At 70.4% G+C, this 16,518-nt stretch overlaps 2 protein-coding genes across 3 annotated transcripts in view; one reads left to right on the forward strand and one right to left on the reverse strand.

Moving 5' to 3' along the window:
- LOC101551201 (mitochondrial import inner membrane translocase subunit TIM16) overlaps nucleotides 1–16,518 on the forward strand; it is a 40,992-nt gene that overhangs the window by 16,656 nt on the left and 7,818 nt on the right. For both annotated transcript variants that reach the window (XM_055136991.1, XM_055136989.1), the window contains exons 10-19: nucleotides 14,189–14,243; nucleotides 14,382–14,439; nucleotides 14,524–14,669; nucleotides 14,749–14,841; nucleotides 14,916–15,044; nucleotides 15,185–15,311; nucleotides 15,586–15,761; nucleotides 16,000–16,108; nucleotides 16,184–16,270; nucleotides 16,344–16,486. In XM_055136991.1, the coding sequence (XP_054992966.1) occupies nucleotides 14,189–14,243; nucleotides 14,382–14,439; nucleotides 14,524–14,669; nucleotides 14,749–14,841; nucleotides 14,916–15,044; nucleotides 15,185–15,311; nucleotides 15,586–15,761; nucleotides 16,000–16,108; nucleotides 16,184–16,270; nucleotides 16,344–16,486 (1,123 nt within the window). The remainder of the gene's footprint in view (nucleotides 1–14,188; nucleotides 14,244–14,381; nucleotides 14,440–14,523; nucleotides 14,670–14,748; nucleotides 14,842–14,915; nucleotides 15,045–15,184; nucleotides 15,312–15,585; nucleotides 15,762–15,999; nucleotides 16,109–16,183; nucleotides 16,271–16,343; nucleotides 16,487–16,518) is intronic.
- Nucleotides 3,494–10,551, reverse strand: VASN (vasorin). The gene is made up of 2 exons (XM_055136992.1): nucleotides 10,466–10,551; nucleotides 3,494–5,952 (listed from the first exon to the last, which is right to left on the reverse strand). Exon 2 carries the CDS (start codon nucleotides 5,940–5,942, stop codon nucleotides 3,939–3,941), a length of 2,004 nt encoding a protein of 667 aa, XP_054992967.1. The 5' UTR covers nucleotides 5,943–5,952; nucleotides 10,466–10,551; the 3' UTR covers nucleotides 3,494–3,938.

The following is a 16,518-nucleotide window of genomic DNA, read 5'->3' on the forward strand; positions in this document are numbered from 1 at the left end:
TTCGGGCCTGACCTTGCAGCCCTCTGAGACACAACAGCTTCCAAAGCTCAAAAGATTTTCAGGTGTTAGGAACCATTTAACATTCTCCAATAAGATACTTCGATGGAGAATCTTAATTTCTCTGTGGCCTCCACGTTCTGCTTAGAAACCGTTCCGTTCACTCCTGCTCCAGAAGCACCGACCTTTCAAATTGCTGGATTGCGAGTCACTTCGTCTCGTGATGGCGCGGCCTGCCCAGGCCGAGGGGGTTCTGCTCTGGCATCCCCAGAGTCCCACACAGGCAGGGGTGCAGGTGCCCACCCGGGGGGCTTCTGGTGGCGGCTCTCCCCACTCCCGCTGGGAGGTCGTGAGCCAGGCCCTGGGCCGCTCCAGAGCCAGTGGGGGCTGCAGTGCCCCCGAGTCGCCTCAGAGCAGGGAGGGGCCAGCGAGCGAGCAGCGTCTGGGCGGAGGCGGTGCGCCTGCTGGGCCATCTCAGAGGGAGGCAGCTCCTAGGAGGGCTGGGACCACCAGGCGCATTTCCCAGAGTCACTGTCCATGGCGCGATTCTCACCGTCCTCTCATATGCTGGTGAAGTAGGAAGCAAAATTAACATTTCCCGGGGCTGGAGCAATAGCACAGCGGGGAGGGCGTTTGCCGAGCATGCAGCCGACCCGGGTTTGATTCCCAACATCCCATATGGTCCCCTGAGCACCACTAGGGGTAATTCCTGAGTGCAGATCCAGGAGTGACCCCTGCACATCACCGGATGTGACCCCCCCAAAAAAAAGCAAAATAAATAAAATTAACACTTCCCTGTTCTTGCTATTTAGCACTGTCCAGGACTCCGAGAAAATAAACCTGTCTGTCCTGCAGAGTCTCAGGACCAGTTGCTTGCCAGTGTTTATGAAGACCCTCAGAAGGAGTGATTCCGGCGGTGGGTTCCCCCTCTGTAGGAATTAGGAGGTTTCTGAGTGTCCCCGGGGGGCCGCTCCCTGCTGAGGGGAAGAAAGCATCCTCTCTTCACGCACAAGTCCGAACCTTGCAGCATGGGTTTGAGCGGCCCTGTCGGACTTAGCTGCCCCTTCTCGACGAGGCCTGCCCCTCTGTGAGTGCAAGCCTTGTGTTTCCCCAGAGACCCCCGCCAGGAGAACAGGAACGCCCGCACTTCGCCCACCCTGCCGAGGGGCCAGGAGTAACGCGCTCTGGGTGCTGAAAATACCAGCCCTGGCCCCCGAGCTAATAGAAACAGGCAGGGGCCCCCAAGTAAAGGGGGTGGGCAGGTAGATGCGGTGAAGGTCCAGGCGGCCCCGAGCCTCAGGATCTGGGCAGAAGGTCTGAAGTGGCTCCTGGAGAGAGGCAGGGGACCGAGCAGGGGCAGCCTGGAGCCGGGCGGGGGCGGCTCGCTCGCGCCTCACTCGCCCTGTGGCAGCAGCGTGGCAGCGGCCCGCGCTCTGCTCCTGCCCGCCTGTGGCACAGAGGCCAGCAGAGAGGGTGGGTGCCGGCCGCACTGCCACCGGGCCCAGAGCACTGGCCGCGGCCACGTCCCAGACACGCGCTTTCCCAGGGCCCGGCCTAGGGGACTAGTCGATGCCACGGGACCCTGCGAGGAGGAGCGAGTCGAGCCCATGACAGGGTCCTGACGGGCGACCGGAAGATGGACACCAGGGAACGGAGTCTCCAGGCGTGCGCTGGGCGCCCTCTGAGCCCAGGGAGGCCTTAACAGGCCGCGTAGGGCCCCGAGGACTCACGCTGCTCTGGGGCGGGGACAGAGGAGCGCAGAGGCAGCTTCCGGGTTGCCAGGAAAGAGCCCGAGTCCCTAAGCCGAGGGGAGAGGGGGCCCCGGGACGGGAAGCCGGCAGACCTGCCACCCACGTGGGGCGGCCGCTAGCTGGGGCTGGATGCCGCGTTTCCCATAGGGCCATCGGACTAGGTGTCCGGGAACAGCAGGTGACAGGCCTCAAGCCCCACGCACGGCTGCCGCCTTTGCCAGAGTCACCCCGACGGGCCCGGGATTGGGGGCACAAGGCGGGTCTCTGCTCATTCGCCATTCTCAGGTCTTCGATATTTACAAGAGTGACAAGCACTGTAGCACTGTCATCCCATTGCTCATTGATTTGCTCTAGTGGGCACAGTAACGTCTCCGCCGTGAGACTTCCTGTTCCTGTTGTTGGCATATAGAATACGCCATGGGAGCTTTGTGTGGGCGGGATACTCTCGGTAGCTTGCTGGGCTCTGAGAGGGGCGGAGGAATTGAACCTGGGTCAGCCGTGTGCAAGGCAAACGCCCTATCCCGCTGGGCTGTCGCTCCAGTTACTGGAGAGGAGTCCCGGGCGGGGAGGGACTTCGTGCAGGACTGAGTTGGCTGTGGCTTTGTCTGGGAGACTCGGAGGAAAGCCGGGTGTGTGAGGGGTCTGCGGGGTGGGGCTGGTTTGTTTCTGGTCTCCTGCCTCGGGTGCAGTTCCTGGTCCTCATCCTGTGACTCCGGGCCTGGCCCAGGAGAATATGGTCCCGGCACTCCGGGAATGTGAAGGGTAGGGCCGTGGGGTGAGGAGCGGCCGGTCAGTGTGGGAAATGGAACTGCAGGCGGGGGAAACTGAGGCTTCCTGTTGCACCATCGAGGCACGTAGAGCCGGGACGGGGCGTGCAGAGCCCCCGAGACGCAGGCCCGCTGCAGGGAAGCGGTGCGTTCCCGTCTCCCCTGCTCTCTGGCTGGTCCCCCTCTGGCCCTCCTTTCCCTCAGCCCAGTCTGAGGCGACCAGATGCCTTCCCTGGGGCCGGCCAGTGCCCCCCGTGGGTCCCCTCATCCACAGGTGACCCCAGGCCTGCAGTGGGTGGCCAGCGCTTTACAGTGCCCCCATCCTGCAGGGAGGGACCCCCAGAGCCAGGCCCACAGGGAGCCCACCTGGCCCCACCCAGACACACTGCACCCCGCCCGCCCACCCCAGCTGCTAAATGGATCCAGAGCCTGGAGTGGCCGCGGGGTGCTGACATCAGCGCCCGCCGCAGGCCTGCTCCCCGGACACAGCACCTTCCTGCCGTCCCCCCACCCTGCCCCTCCACCCCGTCCCCCCTGAGCCGCCCTCTCCTCCCTCCTCTCCCCAGAGCCCCGCCCCCGCCTTGGCCTGTGGCCTTCCTGGAAAACTCCCGCTTCCGGGGGTTCTGGAAAGCAGCCCAAACCCCGCGGGAGTGGAGGGACCTCCCCGCCCTGCCCTCGTCCCGCTGTCCCGCCCTCGGGCCTGTGCCCCAGACCCTTCCCTCCCACCACTGCAGCCTCCCAGGCCGAGCCCCGGGGAGGTGCGGCTGTACACGGTCGCCAGAGCCACCGTGAGGGCCGGGCACCCGCCCCTCGCCACAGGAGGGTGGCAGCCAGCTTTACCCCAGCTCCGGCCTCACAGCTCTGCCCAGGTCCCCTCTGGGGGCCGACAGCACCTGGTGTCCCTGGGGGGGGGGGCGGGATCCCCCTGCCCCGAATGCGTCCATCACAGGGACCCACAGCAGACCTGGAACACACTCGCTGCATCTCATCTTTTATTAGTTTTCTTACAAAAAGAAAGGTCTTCATAGCATCATCTGTCTTACAAAAGAGGAAATACAAGTCCTTGTCTGCGTTCAGAAAGTGCTTCCCGGAACAAACGAGAAAGGCTTTCTCTTATAAATATATTTTACAAAAACAAAACAAGTTCCTAAGTGTCCGTCTTCCAGTTTCTTCTCTGGGCTGCTCCCCGGGGCTGTGGCCCGTCCCCATCCCATGTCCCCACTCCCCGGGGGGGCTCCTTCACTGGCCCGAGTCTCCCGGGGTGGGGGGTCCTGGCTCCCTGCCCCAGGCCTGTGACCAGCACTCGCTGCCCCCACACTGCCGGCGCGGGGCCTCGGTGGTCACGGCCTGTGCCCGCCTCCTCGGCCAGGAGGTCCTGAAACTCGCCACGGTCACACGGCTCTGCTGGGTGGCCCGGCCCAGCCTAGATGTAGGGTTTTGCGGGCAGGGGCCCCTGGGGGCTGAGCCCGGGGTAACCCATGAGCGGCACCTCACACTCGGGCCCGCCAGCCAGGGCGTCCCCCCTGCCCTCCGCGGCCTTGGGGCCCGGCTCCAGAGGGGCCTTCACCCCCTCCAGCTCCAGAGGCCCCGTGCCGGGCACCCCCTGCCCCTTGCTCTGGGCCGCGGCCGCCACGCGCCCCCGCCGCACGCAGTAGGCGGCCCCCACGGCGGCCAGCGCGGCCAGCAGCACGGCGGCCAGTGCCGGGGCGATGAGCAGGGGCAGGTTGTCCTGGCGGGCCTGGGTGACCGGGGCGTGGTTGGGGCGCGTGGCCGGCGGGGTGCGGGCCTCCCCGCAGGCCTCCTCACCCTCGGGCAGCTGCCCCGCCCCCAGGGGCTGCACGCAGATGGCGTAGGTGGTGTTGGGCCGCAGCTGGGTGACCGTGTACTCCGCCAGCGAGGCGGGCAGCCGCAGCGTCACAGGCCGCTTGTCGGGCCCCGACAGGCTGCGGTAGGTGAGGCGCAGGCCGCGGGGCTGCCCGGGGCCCCGCAGGGCGCGGCGCAGGGCCACACGCAGGGAGCTGGGGCTGGCCGGCTCGACGCCCAGCGGCAGGGGCCGGGGAGGCCGGGCCGTGGCGGGGGCCGGGCTGGGCCCCACGGGGCTCTCGCAGGACGGGCCAGTGAAGCCCTCGGGGCACAGGCAGGTGGGGACGCGGCCCGGGAGGCAGGTGCCCCCATGGAGACAGGCGGGCTCAGGGCAGGTTTGGGACGGCGGGGCCGGCCCCGCGGAGGGGAGGGTGGCCGGGGGTAGGCTGGGCGCACGGGCCGGTGGCTCCGAGGGCCCCAGGGGGCTGGGCGCCGGGCTGGCGGGGGCCGGAAGGGTGGGCGGCCCCCCCGTGGGCCCGCTGGTGGGCACCGCCGCGGTGGTGGTGGTCGCCGGGCAGCCGAAGTCAGCGTAGCTCAGGTCCAGGAGCAGCTGGCCCGCGTTCTTGGGCGGGAAGTGGCAGCGCGTCTCCTCGGGGCTGGCCAGGGCCACGCGGCTGTCCCGCACCCAGGGCCCGAACCAGCTCAGGGGGCACACGCAGTTGAAGGGGTTTCGGGCAGCCGCCAGAAGCCGCAGGCTGGGCAACAGGCCCGCCAGCTCGGGGGGCAGCGCCCGCAGGCTCAGGCCGCTGAGGTCCAGCTCCTGCAGGCTGGCCAGGCCCGCCAGGTCCTCGGGCCGCAGCTGGGCGATGCGGGCGTTGCCGGCCAGCCGCAGGCGGGTCAGGCCCCGCAGACCGCGCACGGCGGGGGGCACGCGCTCCAGCTGGTTGTCGCCCACGTCCAGGTCGTGCAGGTTCCGCAGGCGGCCCAGGAGCCCCTCGTCCAGGTCCCGCAGCCCCAGGCCGGCCAGCCCCAGTGCCTCCACGCCGGCCGTGTCCAGGGCGCCGGGCTCCAGCGCGGCCAGGGGGTTGCGGCTGAGGTCCAGCAGCAGCAGGCGGGGCAGGGCCAGCGGGGGCAGCGTGCGCAGCTCGTTGTCCGACAGCTTGAGCTCCAGGAGGCGGCTGAGCCCCTGGAAGGCGCCGGGCTGGATGTGGCGCAGGCGGTTCCGGCCCAGGTAGAGGCGCTCCAGGCGCCGCAGGCCGCGGAAGGTGTCGTTGGTGATCTCGCGCAGCCGGTTGGCCGTGAGGTCCAGGTTGCTGAGGCCGGCAAGCGGCTGGAAGACGCCGCCCGGGAGGCTGGCGATCTGGTTCTGAGACAGGTCCAGGAGCTGCAGGCCCGGCAGGCCCGCGAAGCTGCCCTCGTGCAGCGTGGTGATGCCGTTCTTGAACACGTACAGGTCTGCCGTGTCGGGGGGCACGTCGGCGGGCACCGTGGCTCCCTGGCGGGCGGTGCAGAGGACGGCCCGCGGCTGGGTGCACTGGCAGCCGGAGGGGCAGCCCTGCCCGGGCCGGGGGACCAGCAGCAGCAGCAGCAGCAGCAGCGGGGGCGGGGGGCTCCTGGGGCGCATCTTCCGGTCCCTGGGAGCCGAGAGGACAGCGGGAGGCGGTGAGTCAGGGCCCCGGGGATGGCCACACCATGCCCCGTGCAGCCCCCAGCCCCCCTCCCGGACCGTGTGACTCAGCCCCCAGCGCCGCCCTGCCCCGTGGGCCCCACTCAGACCGTGCCGCGCCCGAGGTCACGGGGGTGGGGGTGGGGGGAGGCGCGTGCCCCAGCGCCAACCACAAACAAGCTCTGCAGGCTCTGGGGGGGCCCCCAAGTCTGCCGGGGTGCAGGGGCTGCGGTGGGCCCTGCGGCATCCGGCCCAGAGTGCCGGGGTGGGCAGCCGGCCCAGTGCGTAAGTGGAGAAGTGGCTGCCCTGGGCCAGGCCCCGCCACGCTCCGTGTCCTCAGAGAGTGGAGACTTCAAGGCCGGTTGGGCCCGCCCTGCGCCGGGATGTGGCGGGGGGAGGGTCCCGCAGTGTGTGGGGGAGACTCTGGTCTTCAGATCCCCTCTGCGGCTGTACCATTCCTCAGCCCCCCTTCCCGCCTCTCCCTAGAAGGAGGCTGGCATGGGTCCCAGGTGACAAAGGAAAGGGGGACCCGCTGACCGTGTCCAGCTGTGACTGCCCCGCGCGGCCCACGCCCCGGGGCCCCTCAGAACCGCCCTCCGCCCCCCCCTGGCGTCCCTCCCCACCAGGCGCCTCCTGTTCACACAAGGGCCTTTTGTGTGGGGCTCGGCCTCCCCTCCCCCACTGGGCCGCCAGACAGGTAACAGCCCCCCACCCGGTGCAGGGTCTCCGCTGTCCCGGTGAGGGTCCCTGAGCTCGCTTGTTGGCCTCATTGGCCGCCTTGGTCTTGCAAACGTGGGGGCGGGGCCCCCGTCAGATAAATGCTCCTATCGGAACCGCCGTGTCCCCACCGAGGGGCTCCTCCCTGCCCCCACTCTGCCCTCACTGACTCAGAGGGTGGGGCCTGGCCTCCAGATGTGGACGGAGCGGGCCGCCCCCCACGTGGACTGGGGGGCGGGGCAGGTCAGGCAGGGTCAGCCAGGAGCAGCCAGACTCGGCTAGGAGGGGGCCCAGCGCGTGGCCAGTCTGTCCCCCGGGGCCTCGCCCAGGGTCAGACAGGCCCAGCCGTGCCCCCGCGGGCTGAGAGCAGGGGGGGGGGGCGCTGCCCACCCCACTGGATGCAGCCGGTCACTCGAGTCCTAGAGCATCCCGGGGCGAGCAGGGATGCGCGGTGTCCGGGCCCTCCCCCACTGCCCTGTGGGGTCTGCTGGGCAGCGGGCGGCCCTGCCGTGCAGCGCCTGTCTCGGGCACGCACTGGGTTAGCCAACACCAGGGGCAGGGAGGGCCCTGGGCGGGGGGCTCGATTCTGGAAGGAGGGGGCGAGTGAGCTGTCGCCTGGCTCGCCGTGTCCACGCGTGACCTCCCGGAGGGGCAGAGGAGGGCTCTGAGTCAGGACAGCCTCATCTCGGCGGCCTGCGACCCGGCCCCAGGGTGACCCTGTCAGACCTGGGGTGGGTGTGGCTCGGGGCTTGCCCCCGCTGGCGGAGGACAGGCCTGTGTTCCTGTCACGGTGCCCCCGCCCAGGGCTGTGTGCAGGGTCCGACCCCGCAGCCCTGAGCCTCCAGCGCCGAGCTCTGCGGGCCGGCCTGGCTGTGGGCCAGCCCAGGAGGCTGCCAGCGCCCCCTCCCGCAGGCGGGACGGTGCCGGCGGCCAGCCCGGCTGGCTCCGGTTTCGCTGACGTGGCTCAGGCGGCTCAGGGCCCTGCCTGGCCCGCCTGCCTCCCCCTCCTCGCAGGGGCAGTGTGGTGGGGGGCTGCATCTTGGGCCCACGCGGAGGAACTGGGCTCTGCGACCCTTCTCTCCTGCCTGGCTCAGGGCCTCCCCCGTCGCTCCGTCTGCCGCCTGGTGCCCAGCCCCGCTGGACAGCCCTGGGATGCCGGTGGGCATGCTCTCCGTGGCAGGGGGTGGCAGAGAGACCACCTGGCTCCTGACCAGGGAGGGCCCCTGCCTGGCCCTGGGTGGGCACCTCGGTGACTTGGCACGGCCAGACCTGTCTGTTGGGAGCCGACCGGTGACTCAGGCTGGTGTCCTGCGCCCCCGGGCCCTGGGACAGGTGCCACTCCGCCCCCGAGCCGTGCGGTGGCTAGGGCCCAATTAGAAGGCGGCCGGCCAGGGTGCCACTGTTGGCACGTGCAGGTCTGATGCCGCGGGGCTGGGCTGACACGGCCGGGCTCACCCTCCAGCCCTCCCCGCCTCCTCGGGACCCCACCCAGAGCCAAGCGCCCATCAGGGGAGGCCCCAGCCTGCAATTAACCCCGAAGGTGCCGCAGAGAGGCCTGAGTCACCCGGCTGGGGAATGTGACGGCAGTGGCCCAGAGCCCGGCCTGTCCCCCCTGGCCCTTCTGGGCTCCTGAGCTGAGGACAGTGGCAGGTGGGTGTGGCTGGCAGTGGGGGGGCTGGAACCTGCCCCTGCCCCGTGGGTCTCCCCTGGCGCCACTGCCCATCCAGGCCTGGGGCCCAGGGCCAGGAGGGCCCCGTGACCCGCCGGCCCGGCCCCCGCCCGGCAGTGGAGGCAGCTCCCAGCCAGCTTTCCACCCTCCTTAATTAAATCTCTCGGGCAGCCTCTGAGGAATGTCCGCGCCAGAGCCGCACTGGCCCCCGCGCCTGCCCTCACCCCCCTGACTTGCGGTAGCCCACGGGGGCCTCCCCCAGCCTGCTCAGGCCCAGGGGCCTGGAATGAGGAAAAGTCGGGAGGCCCGTGGACCAGCCCCGCCGAGCGAGCACGGCAGCCCGACCGACTCTGGAATGTGGAACCCGATAAAGGAAGAGGCCGAGCGCCCGCCCCCGCCACCCCTGCCCGCCCCCACACCCGGCCCCACGCGGTCACGCGCAGACGCACGCCCACTGGCCACGCTCCGACACACGCTCGCCCGCCCGCCCCGCCTGCAGGAACTGGCGAATTCCTCAGCAGTGAGGGGAGCTGGTTTTCTTGGCAGCACCGGGCTCTGGGCTCCCGGGCCCGGGGTGGGGACTCAGGAGCGCCTAGGGGGGCTCTGCGAGGGGTCAGTGACTCCTTCCCACAAGCGCAGGGACCACTGGCCCCTGGTTGCCTTGCCCAGGAGTGGGGGCCACTGGGCTGCCCCTGGCATCCCCACTGCTGCGCCCGTCACCTGCCACCCTGTGCTGGGCACTGCCCAGAGGCTTCCAGAGTCCGGAGAGGGGGCCCGGCCTGCACCTCCTGCCCTGCCCGGCACGCGTGTGCTCATCCTCCCTCCCGGGGCCCAGGAAGAGCCAGATAATGGTCTGGAGGGGATCCAGCTGGGCTGCTCATTACCAGAACCTTCTTCCTGCCTCTGACACTCTGTTTACAGAAGCTCGGGGGCTGAGTCCCCAGGGAGAGGAGCGCAAACTCGGGGGACAGCGCTCCCCTCCCCCCGGCCCGCCTTGGTCTGTGGGGCCTGGCCAGCAGCTGGGATCGTGCTGGACCTCACGCTGCCCGCCGGGTCAGCCTGCATGAACCTCAAATCCAGAGTGCGGTCCGCGAAGAAGGGACCCGCGCAGTCCAGTCCCCGCCTCCCCAGCCCTGGGCCCAGGGACAGTGAGGGGCTGGCCAGCGAGGGTCTCACCCACCCTTGGTGCAGACGGCAGGCAAGGGGCACTGGGACCCTCGGTGCCTCCCTCTCCCACCTCACAGTCTCCAGCCTGGGTCCCAGTGGGACAGGGCAGAGGCGGTCAGCGACCCGGGGGTGGTAATTGTTAACCAGCAGGGCGAGGCAGAAAGCTTGGCACAAACTCGCTGGCCTGCCGGTGACCACAGAGGCCCCGAGCAGCCCTGGCCCTGGGACACAAAGGACAGGACCGCTCCTGGCCGCGGAGTCCACAGCCGGAGGAAAGACCCTTCCCTGAGCTGGGCAGAGACGGCACCCCGACCTGCTCCCTGGGCGGAGGCCCCGGGTGCCCACCAGGGTACCCTCCCGGGCTGCACACCTGTGGCCGGCCTCTTAGGGTGACAAGGTGCTCAGGGCTCGGGCAGCCGGTCCAGGCCCAGAAGCTGACCCACCCCCTGGAGGAAATAGTAACCCCAGCCTGGGGCTTGGCCATGCCAGAGGGGTTTGATTCATAAAACTGGTCGTGCCGGAGGGCCGGCGTAGGAGGAGGAAGCGGGCAAGGAGGGGGTGTTTATTTTGTCTGCTTGCAGCAGCCCGGCCGGGAGCCCCGCACACACCCACCCGCGCGGGGCGGCTGCGGCGCCGGGGACAGGGACCCGCCAGAGACAGGGACCCGCCGGGGGCAGCGCGCCGGGCTGCGCCCACGCGCGCCCTCCTGGGCTCCACGCCGCCCTTCTGTGCTCCACGCACACCCTCCTGGGGGTTTACGCGCGCCCGCCCCGAGGGTCCACGGGCGCCTGCCCCGGAGGTCCACGCGCGCCTGCCCCAGGGGTCCGCTCCCACCCGCCCCGGCGTCCACGCGCGCCCGCCCTCCCCGGGGTCCACGCGTGCCCGCCCGCCCCGGGGCCCGCGCGCGAAGACGCTCCCGGCCACTCACCGGGCGGCGCGGGCCGCGGCCTCGGTGCTTCCCGGCCGCCGGCCCGAGGCTCCTGGCGCGTCCCCGCCCGCGCGCGCTGCCCAGTCCTGCCGGCCGGGGGCGGGGCCGCCTCCCATTGGCCGGGCCCGGCGGGGGCGGGGCCGCCTCTCCGCGCCGCTTCGCCCAGAGCGCCCTGGGGACAGCAACCTGGTGGTCACCCGCCACCTCCGCCCTGGTGGGCAGCGCGTTCGCAATCCCGGGCTTCGGTGCTCCCGCCACTCGCCGGCCGAAGGGCCCCAGACGCGCGGGTGGGACCCTGCACCCCGGCACCCTGTAGGGTTCCCCGACTCCGATGCAGTGACCTCTGAGCGCAGAGCAGCAGTGGGTGGCCCCCGCCCCCAGCAGGGCGCTTGCTCGCCTAAGGCCTACCCGGGCTCCCCGCCCGGCCCCTCATGGCGCCTGAGCCCGCAGGGAGGTCTGTGCGTGCAGAGCAGGAGGCCCTGCGCACCCCTGGGGGTGACCCCCAAGTCAAAGCCCACCTCGAAATGCTCGCGTCCGGCCACCCAGGCCTTCTGGCCGCCTCCTATGACCAGCTTCTGGTGTTGGATTCGGGTCCTGGGGCCCTTTCAGTGCCTTGGTGTCCAGTGAAGGGACTGAGATTTGGTTTGGGGAGGTGTCTGACCACAGCTGCCTCTGTAGTCTGTTACCAAAGACAGTATGTGTGTGTGTATGTGTGTGTGTGTGTACATGCTTGTGTCTGTATGTGTATATCTTTGCAGGTGTGTTTGTGTGTGCATGTGTGTCTGTGTCCATGTCTGTGTCTTTGTGTGTGTCTGTAGGGGGGTGCAGGCAGGTGGGCCCAGGGCTGCTGCTCATGTGACTCCTTAATGCGAGAGGGGGCGGTACCAGGAGCAGACCTTGCTCAGAAAACCCCCCCTTCTCTGAGGACTGCAGGAGACACTGTCCCTTCGCTCCACGCTTGCAGGTGGGCAGGCCTCCTCGGAGCCTCTGTGCACCCAGCTTGGTTCCCAGCTGCCCCAGGGACACTGGCCACTCCCCTTCCAAGCCTGCCTGTAGCCGAGGCATTTGGTCAAGGCTGGTCCGGGCTTGGGGGGCTTGCGTGGGCCCTTGCAGAGAGGCGGCAGCCTCCGTGTCCAGCTGGTCCCAGGGGCAGTCCCAGCTTGTAGCCCCCTGCTGGGTGGGGGGCACCTCTCCCCAACACTGCTTGCCGGTCTTGGTCCATGTGCGTGAGGTCCTGGCTTATGACCCTCTCTGCTCTGGGCCAGAACTGGCACTGACCCTCGGGCGAGTCTCATTTGGCCTAAATGGGACTTTTTCTTTAAAAAAAAAAAACCAACTCTGAAGCCGCTGCCAACACTGCAGACTCCTTGCGTTTCAGCTTAGAACGGGACTTCCCGGCTTGTCTTGCACAGGAGCTGGGCTGGGGCTGAGTGGCCGCTGGCCCTTGGGCCAGGCGCTTTCCCTTCACCACACCTGGTGCCCTCGGCCCTGCTGTCCTCTGTCCCCTGCTCTTGCCAGGAGTGGCCGGGATGCTGCTCTGAGGACCAGAAGCCTGACCGGCCCAGGGAACAGGGTCTTTCCTCCGAGGGAAGGGCACCCCTAGTTGAGTGCTCGGGGAATAGGTAGCTCCAGGATTGAGCTCGGGCTCCCGCGTGCAGAGCAAGTGCTCCAGCCCCGGCGCCTCCTCCCAGCCCCCGAGGTTGGGGCCAGAGCCGCAGTGCAGCAGGGAAGGAGCTGGCCTGGCTCGCAGCCGACCTGAGTTCCATCCCCCGCATCCCATAGGGCCCCCTGAGCCCCCTGAGTGATCCCCGAGTGCAGAGCCAGGAGTCAGCCCCGAGCACTCCCAGGTGTGACTCCCCCCAACAAAAGGAAAGAACTAGAAGTATAGTCACCCAGGGGCCACTGCAGAGCCCAGCTGGAGGTGCCGGGCCTTGGGGACAGAGACCCCCTCCCCCAGCCTCCTGCAGCCTGGGGAGCCCACCCCTGGCTCCCGTCCTCCTCTGGAGTGTCTTGAGGCTGTACCCGTTAAAGCCCGTGACGGGGTGGGGTGGGGGTGCTCAGGTGCTCAGGCGCCTCCAGTGCTCGAGGGGGCTGGGCAGATGGGTCTTCCTGGCAGACACCCAGGGACTTTCAGCATGTGTGAAGTACAGAATTCCCTGAGCAGCGCAGGCTCACCCGTGTCCACTCCCGAGTGCAGGGGACAGAGGACGGCGGCCGGGGGCCGTGACAGGGGAGCAGCAGGTGTGGCACCAGGGAAGGCGCCTGGTCCCAGGGGCAGTGGCCACTCAGCCCCAGCCCAGCTCCCGTGCAAGACAAGCTGGACAGTCCCGTTCCGGTGGGGTGACAGGGCAGCCAGCTCTTCCTGGACTCCGGGTGCCGAAGGGGAGGGGCAGAGGGGCTCGCCCGGCCCCCGCGCCCCCACTCCCACCCTCGCATTCCTGCCCCTGACCCGGCCTGCTCTCCCCGAGGCCCCGGGGTCAGACCTGAACTTGATTGGCCAACACTCGGGGCTGGGTGCCATGACCCTGTTTCCTGGCCCGTGCCAGGCGGGCCCGATGCTCCTGCCTGCTGGAGCTGCCCAGGCGGCTCTGCCCGGGGCCAGGGGACTGGCCCGACCTGCCGGGAAGCTGGCCCTGCCCTCCGAGGCTTCCTGCCCGCGCCTGAGTCAGGGGCTGCTGCCCTGCGGGCGGGGCCCTGGAGGAGGGAGCCCCCGGGCAGGACGGCAGGTCTGTCCAGTCCCGCCCGCTGTGCCCAGGCCACCTTCTCCCCCTTCCTCGAGCCGACCCAGGCCCGTGCCCAGGCTGCCTCGTGCCCGATGGTTCTCGGACAGGATGTGCCGGGTCTCGCTTCTCGTTCTGGGCTGAGGCCGGCGGGCGTCCTGCGCTCACCTCGTGGCACTGGGGGGGGGCACAAGGAACGGGCACAGACCAACTGACCCAGCACCCTCCAGGGACGGCGCCTACGGCAGGCCCTGGGGGCAGCCTGGGCGCCCCGGCCGTGGGGACACACCCACCAGGTCCTCCGCCCTGTGCCCACAGCGTAGTGGCCAGGCCGTGGTCAGCCCAGGTCAGGCGGACTCGCCCCGGCCGCGGGTAATTAGAGGCTGCTTACTCACAGGTGGCGGCGTCCGGGAAGTGCGAGCGAGCGAGGGCCCAGGGGGTGTGTGTGGGCAGTGGCCGCAGCTGGGCCCTGCAAGGGTGGGGTCTGCCCGAGGCACAGTGCTGGGGTGGGGACTCAGGTCTGAGGGGCCCCCAGAGCAGGAACCAAAACCGCTCCCACTGGAAGGCCCCAGGGCCGGAGTCGGCGTCCGGCTGGGGGCTGCAGGGCCCCCCCAAAAGCTTTAGTGACTGGGAAAGACAGGCCCTGGGACCCAGCCCGCTCAGGATGTGGGGTGCACGGGAGTCGGGGTAGGGCGGGGGTCAGGGGGTCAGGGGCAGGGCAGGCTCACGGGGGGGCTGAGCCTGCCTCAGCTCCGTCGGGTCTCCGAGCAGATGCCCCCACGCGGCTGATGGCACAGGGCAGGGGGACACCAGGGCCAGCCCCCACCTGCCCGAGGTGCCGAGTCGGGTGCAGGCTGTGGGGCGGGAGAAGCTGCCCTGGGACCCGGGGAAGGAGGGGCTGTGGGTTGGGGGAGAGCAGCGGGGCCGCAGGGCAGGGGGATGCGGCTTGTCCCGGCCCCCACCTCCCTGCACTCTGCGCCCACCTCTTGGCTCCCCCACCCAGGCCTCTGCTGCCCCTGCTGGACGCAGACTCCGGACTCCTGGTCCTGGCGGGGAAGGTGAGTGGGGGCTCCCGGGCCAACCGCAAACGGGGGACCTGCTTGCCCCCCAGAGAGGAGCTGGGGGGGGGTCGGGTCCACATGCCTGCCCGCCCGGGAGGGGGTCGGGGTGCTGGGCGCTCAGGTGGCTCCTTCCAGGGGGAGACGCAGCTGTACTGCTACGAGGTGGTCCCGCAGCCGCCCGCGCTGAGCCCCGGTGAGTCCTGCCCGCCTCCGCCCTCGCCCTCGCCCTCAACCCCCGCGCCCGCACGCTCACAGCCCCCCCACCGTGTCCCCACAGTGACCCAGTGTGTGCTGGAGAGCGCGCTGCGGGGGGCGGCCCTGGTCCCGCGGCGGGCGCTGGCGGTCCTGGGCTGCGAGGTGCTGCGCGTCTTGCAGCTGGGCGACGCGGCCATCGTGCCCGTCAGCTTCCATGTGCCCCGCAAGGTGAGCGCCCGGGCGCGGCCGGTGGGGCTGTGGGAGTCCCCGGCGGGGTCGAGGTGGCAGTGTGGCCCTCTCCCCGCAGGCCGTGCAGTTCCACGAGGACCTCTTCCCGGACACGGCGGGCTGCGTGCCCGCGGCCGACGCCCCCGCGTGGTGGGCCGGGAGCGACCAGCAGGTAGGGCCCGCTGGCAGCCCCCCGGGCCCCCCTAGGGGAGCTCTGCCCAGCCGGGTGTCGTCTCACCCCACCAGGTGCCGAGGGTCAGCCTGGACCCCGCCCGCCGCCCCCTCCCCAGCTTCACTTCCAGCCTGCTGCGCCCCCAGCACCCACCCCCGGCGGCAGCCACAGCCGTGGACACCCCGAGTGCCACGGACCCAAATGTGAGTGGAGACTGCCCGGCCCGCGGGAGACCCTCCCCCGCCAGACCCTGCCCGCGCCCCCTCACCCCTTCCCAGGGACCCCGCAGCCGGCCCTGCTGGCCCCCGTGGGCTGCCGGCCGAGCGTACGCGTGTCTCCGCAGGAGGCGCCGTCCTCCCCCGCCAGCTCTCTGACCTCGCCGTCCACACCGTCCAGCCTGGGCCCTTCACTGTCCAGCACCAGTGGCATCGGCACCAGCCCCAGCCAGCGCTCCCTGCACAGCCTGCTGGGTGAGTGCCCACGGCCGCTGGAGCAGAAACCCTGATGCCCCCGGGACCCTGAGCACCGCTGCTGGCGGCCCAGACACAAACCAGACTCGGGCCGCCCTGTGCGCCTCCAGGCCTGGGGCTGGGCCCCGGGGCTCCCGCATGCCAGGTCGCCCCACTGTGCGCCAGCCCTGCCCTCCCCTCCCCCCCAGCCCTGCCCCTCTGCTCCCGCTCTGCGCCCCCGCCAGGGCAGGGGCAGCCGGGGTTCTGACGTGGCCCGGGCCACCGGGCCCTGCAGGCCCCAGTTCCAGGTTCCGCCACGCGCAAGGCACCGTCCTGCACCGCGACCGCCACATCACCAACCTCAGGGGCCTCAACCTGACCACGCCCGGCGAAAGCGACGGCTTCTGCGCCAACCGGCTGCGCGTGGCCATGCCCCTGCTCGGCAGTGGGGGGCCCGTGGCCGTGCTGGAGGTGAGGGGGCCCTGCGGGGTGCCACTCTGGTCCTGGTTTTGCAGATGGGGTCCCCGGGGGGCTCAGGGGCCTGGTGGGCTACTACTACCGTGTAAGGGGGGCTCTGAGCACTGCTGACGCCGAGTCCAGACCTCCCAGGCCCCCTGCGCTGGCCCTCGCTGCCTGCTGCCCCTCCCCTTTCTGGGCCTCGGTGGCCCTGGGAGACGGCACACCGGGGACACTGCCGCGCCTCCCACAGCTGCAGAAGCCCGGCCGCCTGCCCGACACGGCTCTGCCCACGCTCCAGAACGGGGCCGCTGTCGCCGACCTGGCCTGGGACCCCTTCGACCCCCAGCGGCTTGCTGTGGGTAAGGAGGCCGGTCCCGGGGTGGGGGATAGGGGTCCTGGTACGGTCCTGACGTGGCCCTCCGTTCCCCGTGCAGCCGGCGAGGACGCCAGGATCCGACTATGGCGGGTGCCCCCCGCCGGCCTGGAGACCACGCTCGCCACACCCGAGGCTGTGCTCACAGGTCAGGGCCCGCGCAGGGGCTGCGGCTCGGGGGTCCTGGGCGGGGGGCTCATCCGCTCCCGCCTTCCTCCCAGGCCACACCGAGAAGATCTACTCCGTGCGCTTCCACCCGCTGGCCGCCGACGTGCTGGCCTCCTCCTCCTACGACCTCACGGTCCGCGTCTGGGACCTGCGGGCGGGTGCCGAGCGCCTGAGGCTGCAGGGCCACCGCGACCAGGTCAGCCTGGCATCACCGAGCTGGCGCGACGG

The sequence above is a fragment of the Sorex araneus genome, chromosome 4, assembly GCF_027595985.1.
Source record: "Sorex araneus isolate mSorAra2 chromosome 4, mSorAra2.pri, whole genome shotgun sequence".
Taxonomy (NCBI): domain Eukaryota; kingdom Metazoa; phylum Chordata; class Mammalia; order Eulipotyphla; family Soricidae; genus Sorex; species Sorex araneus.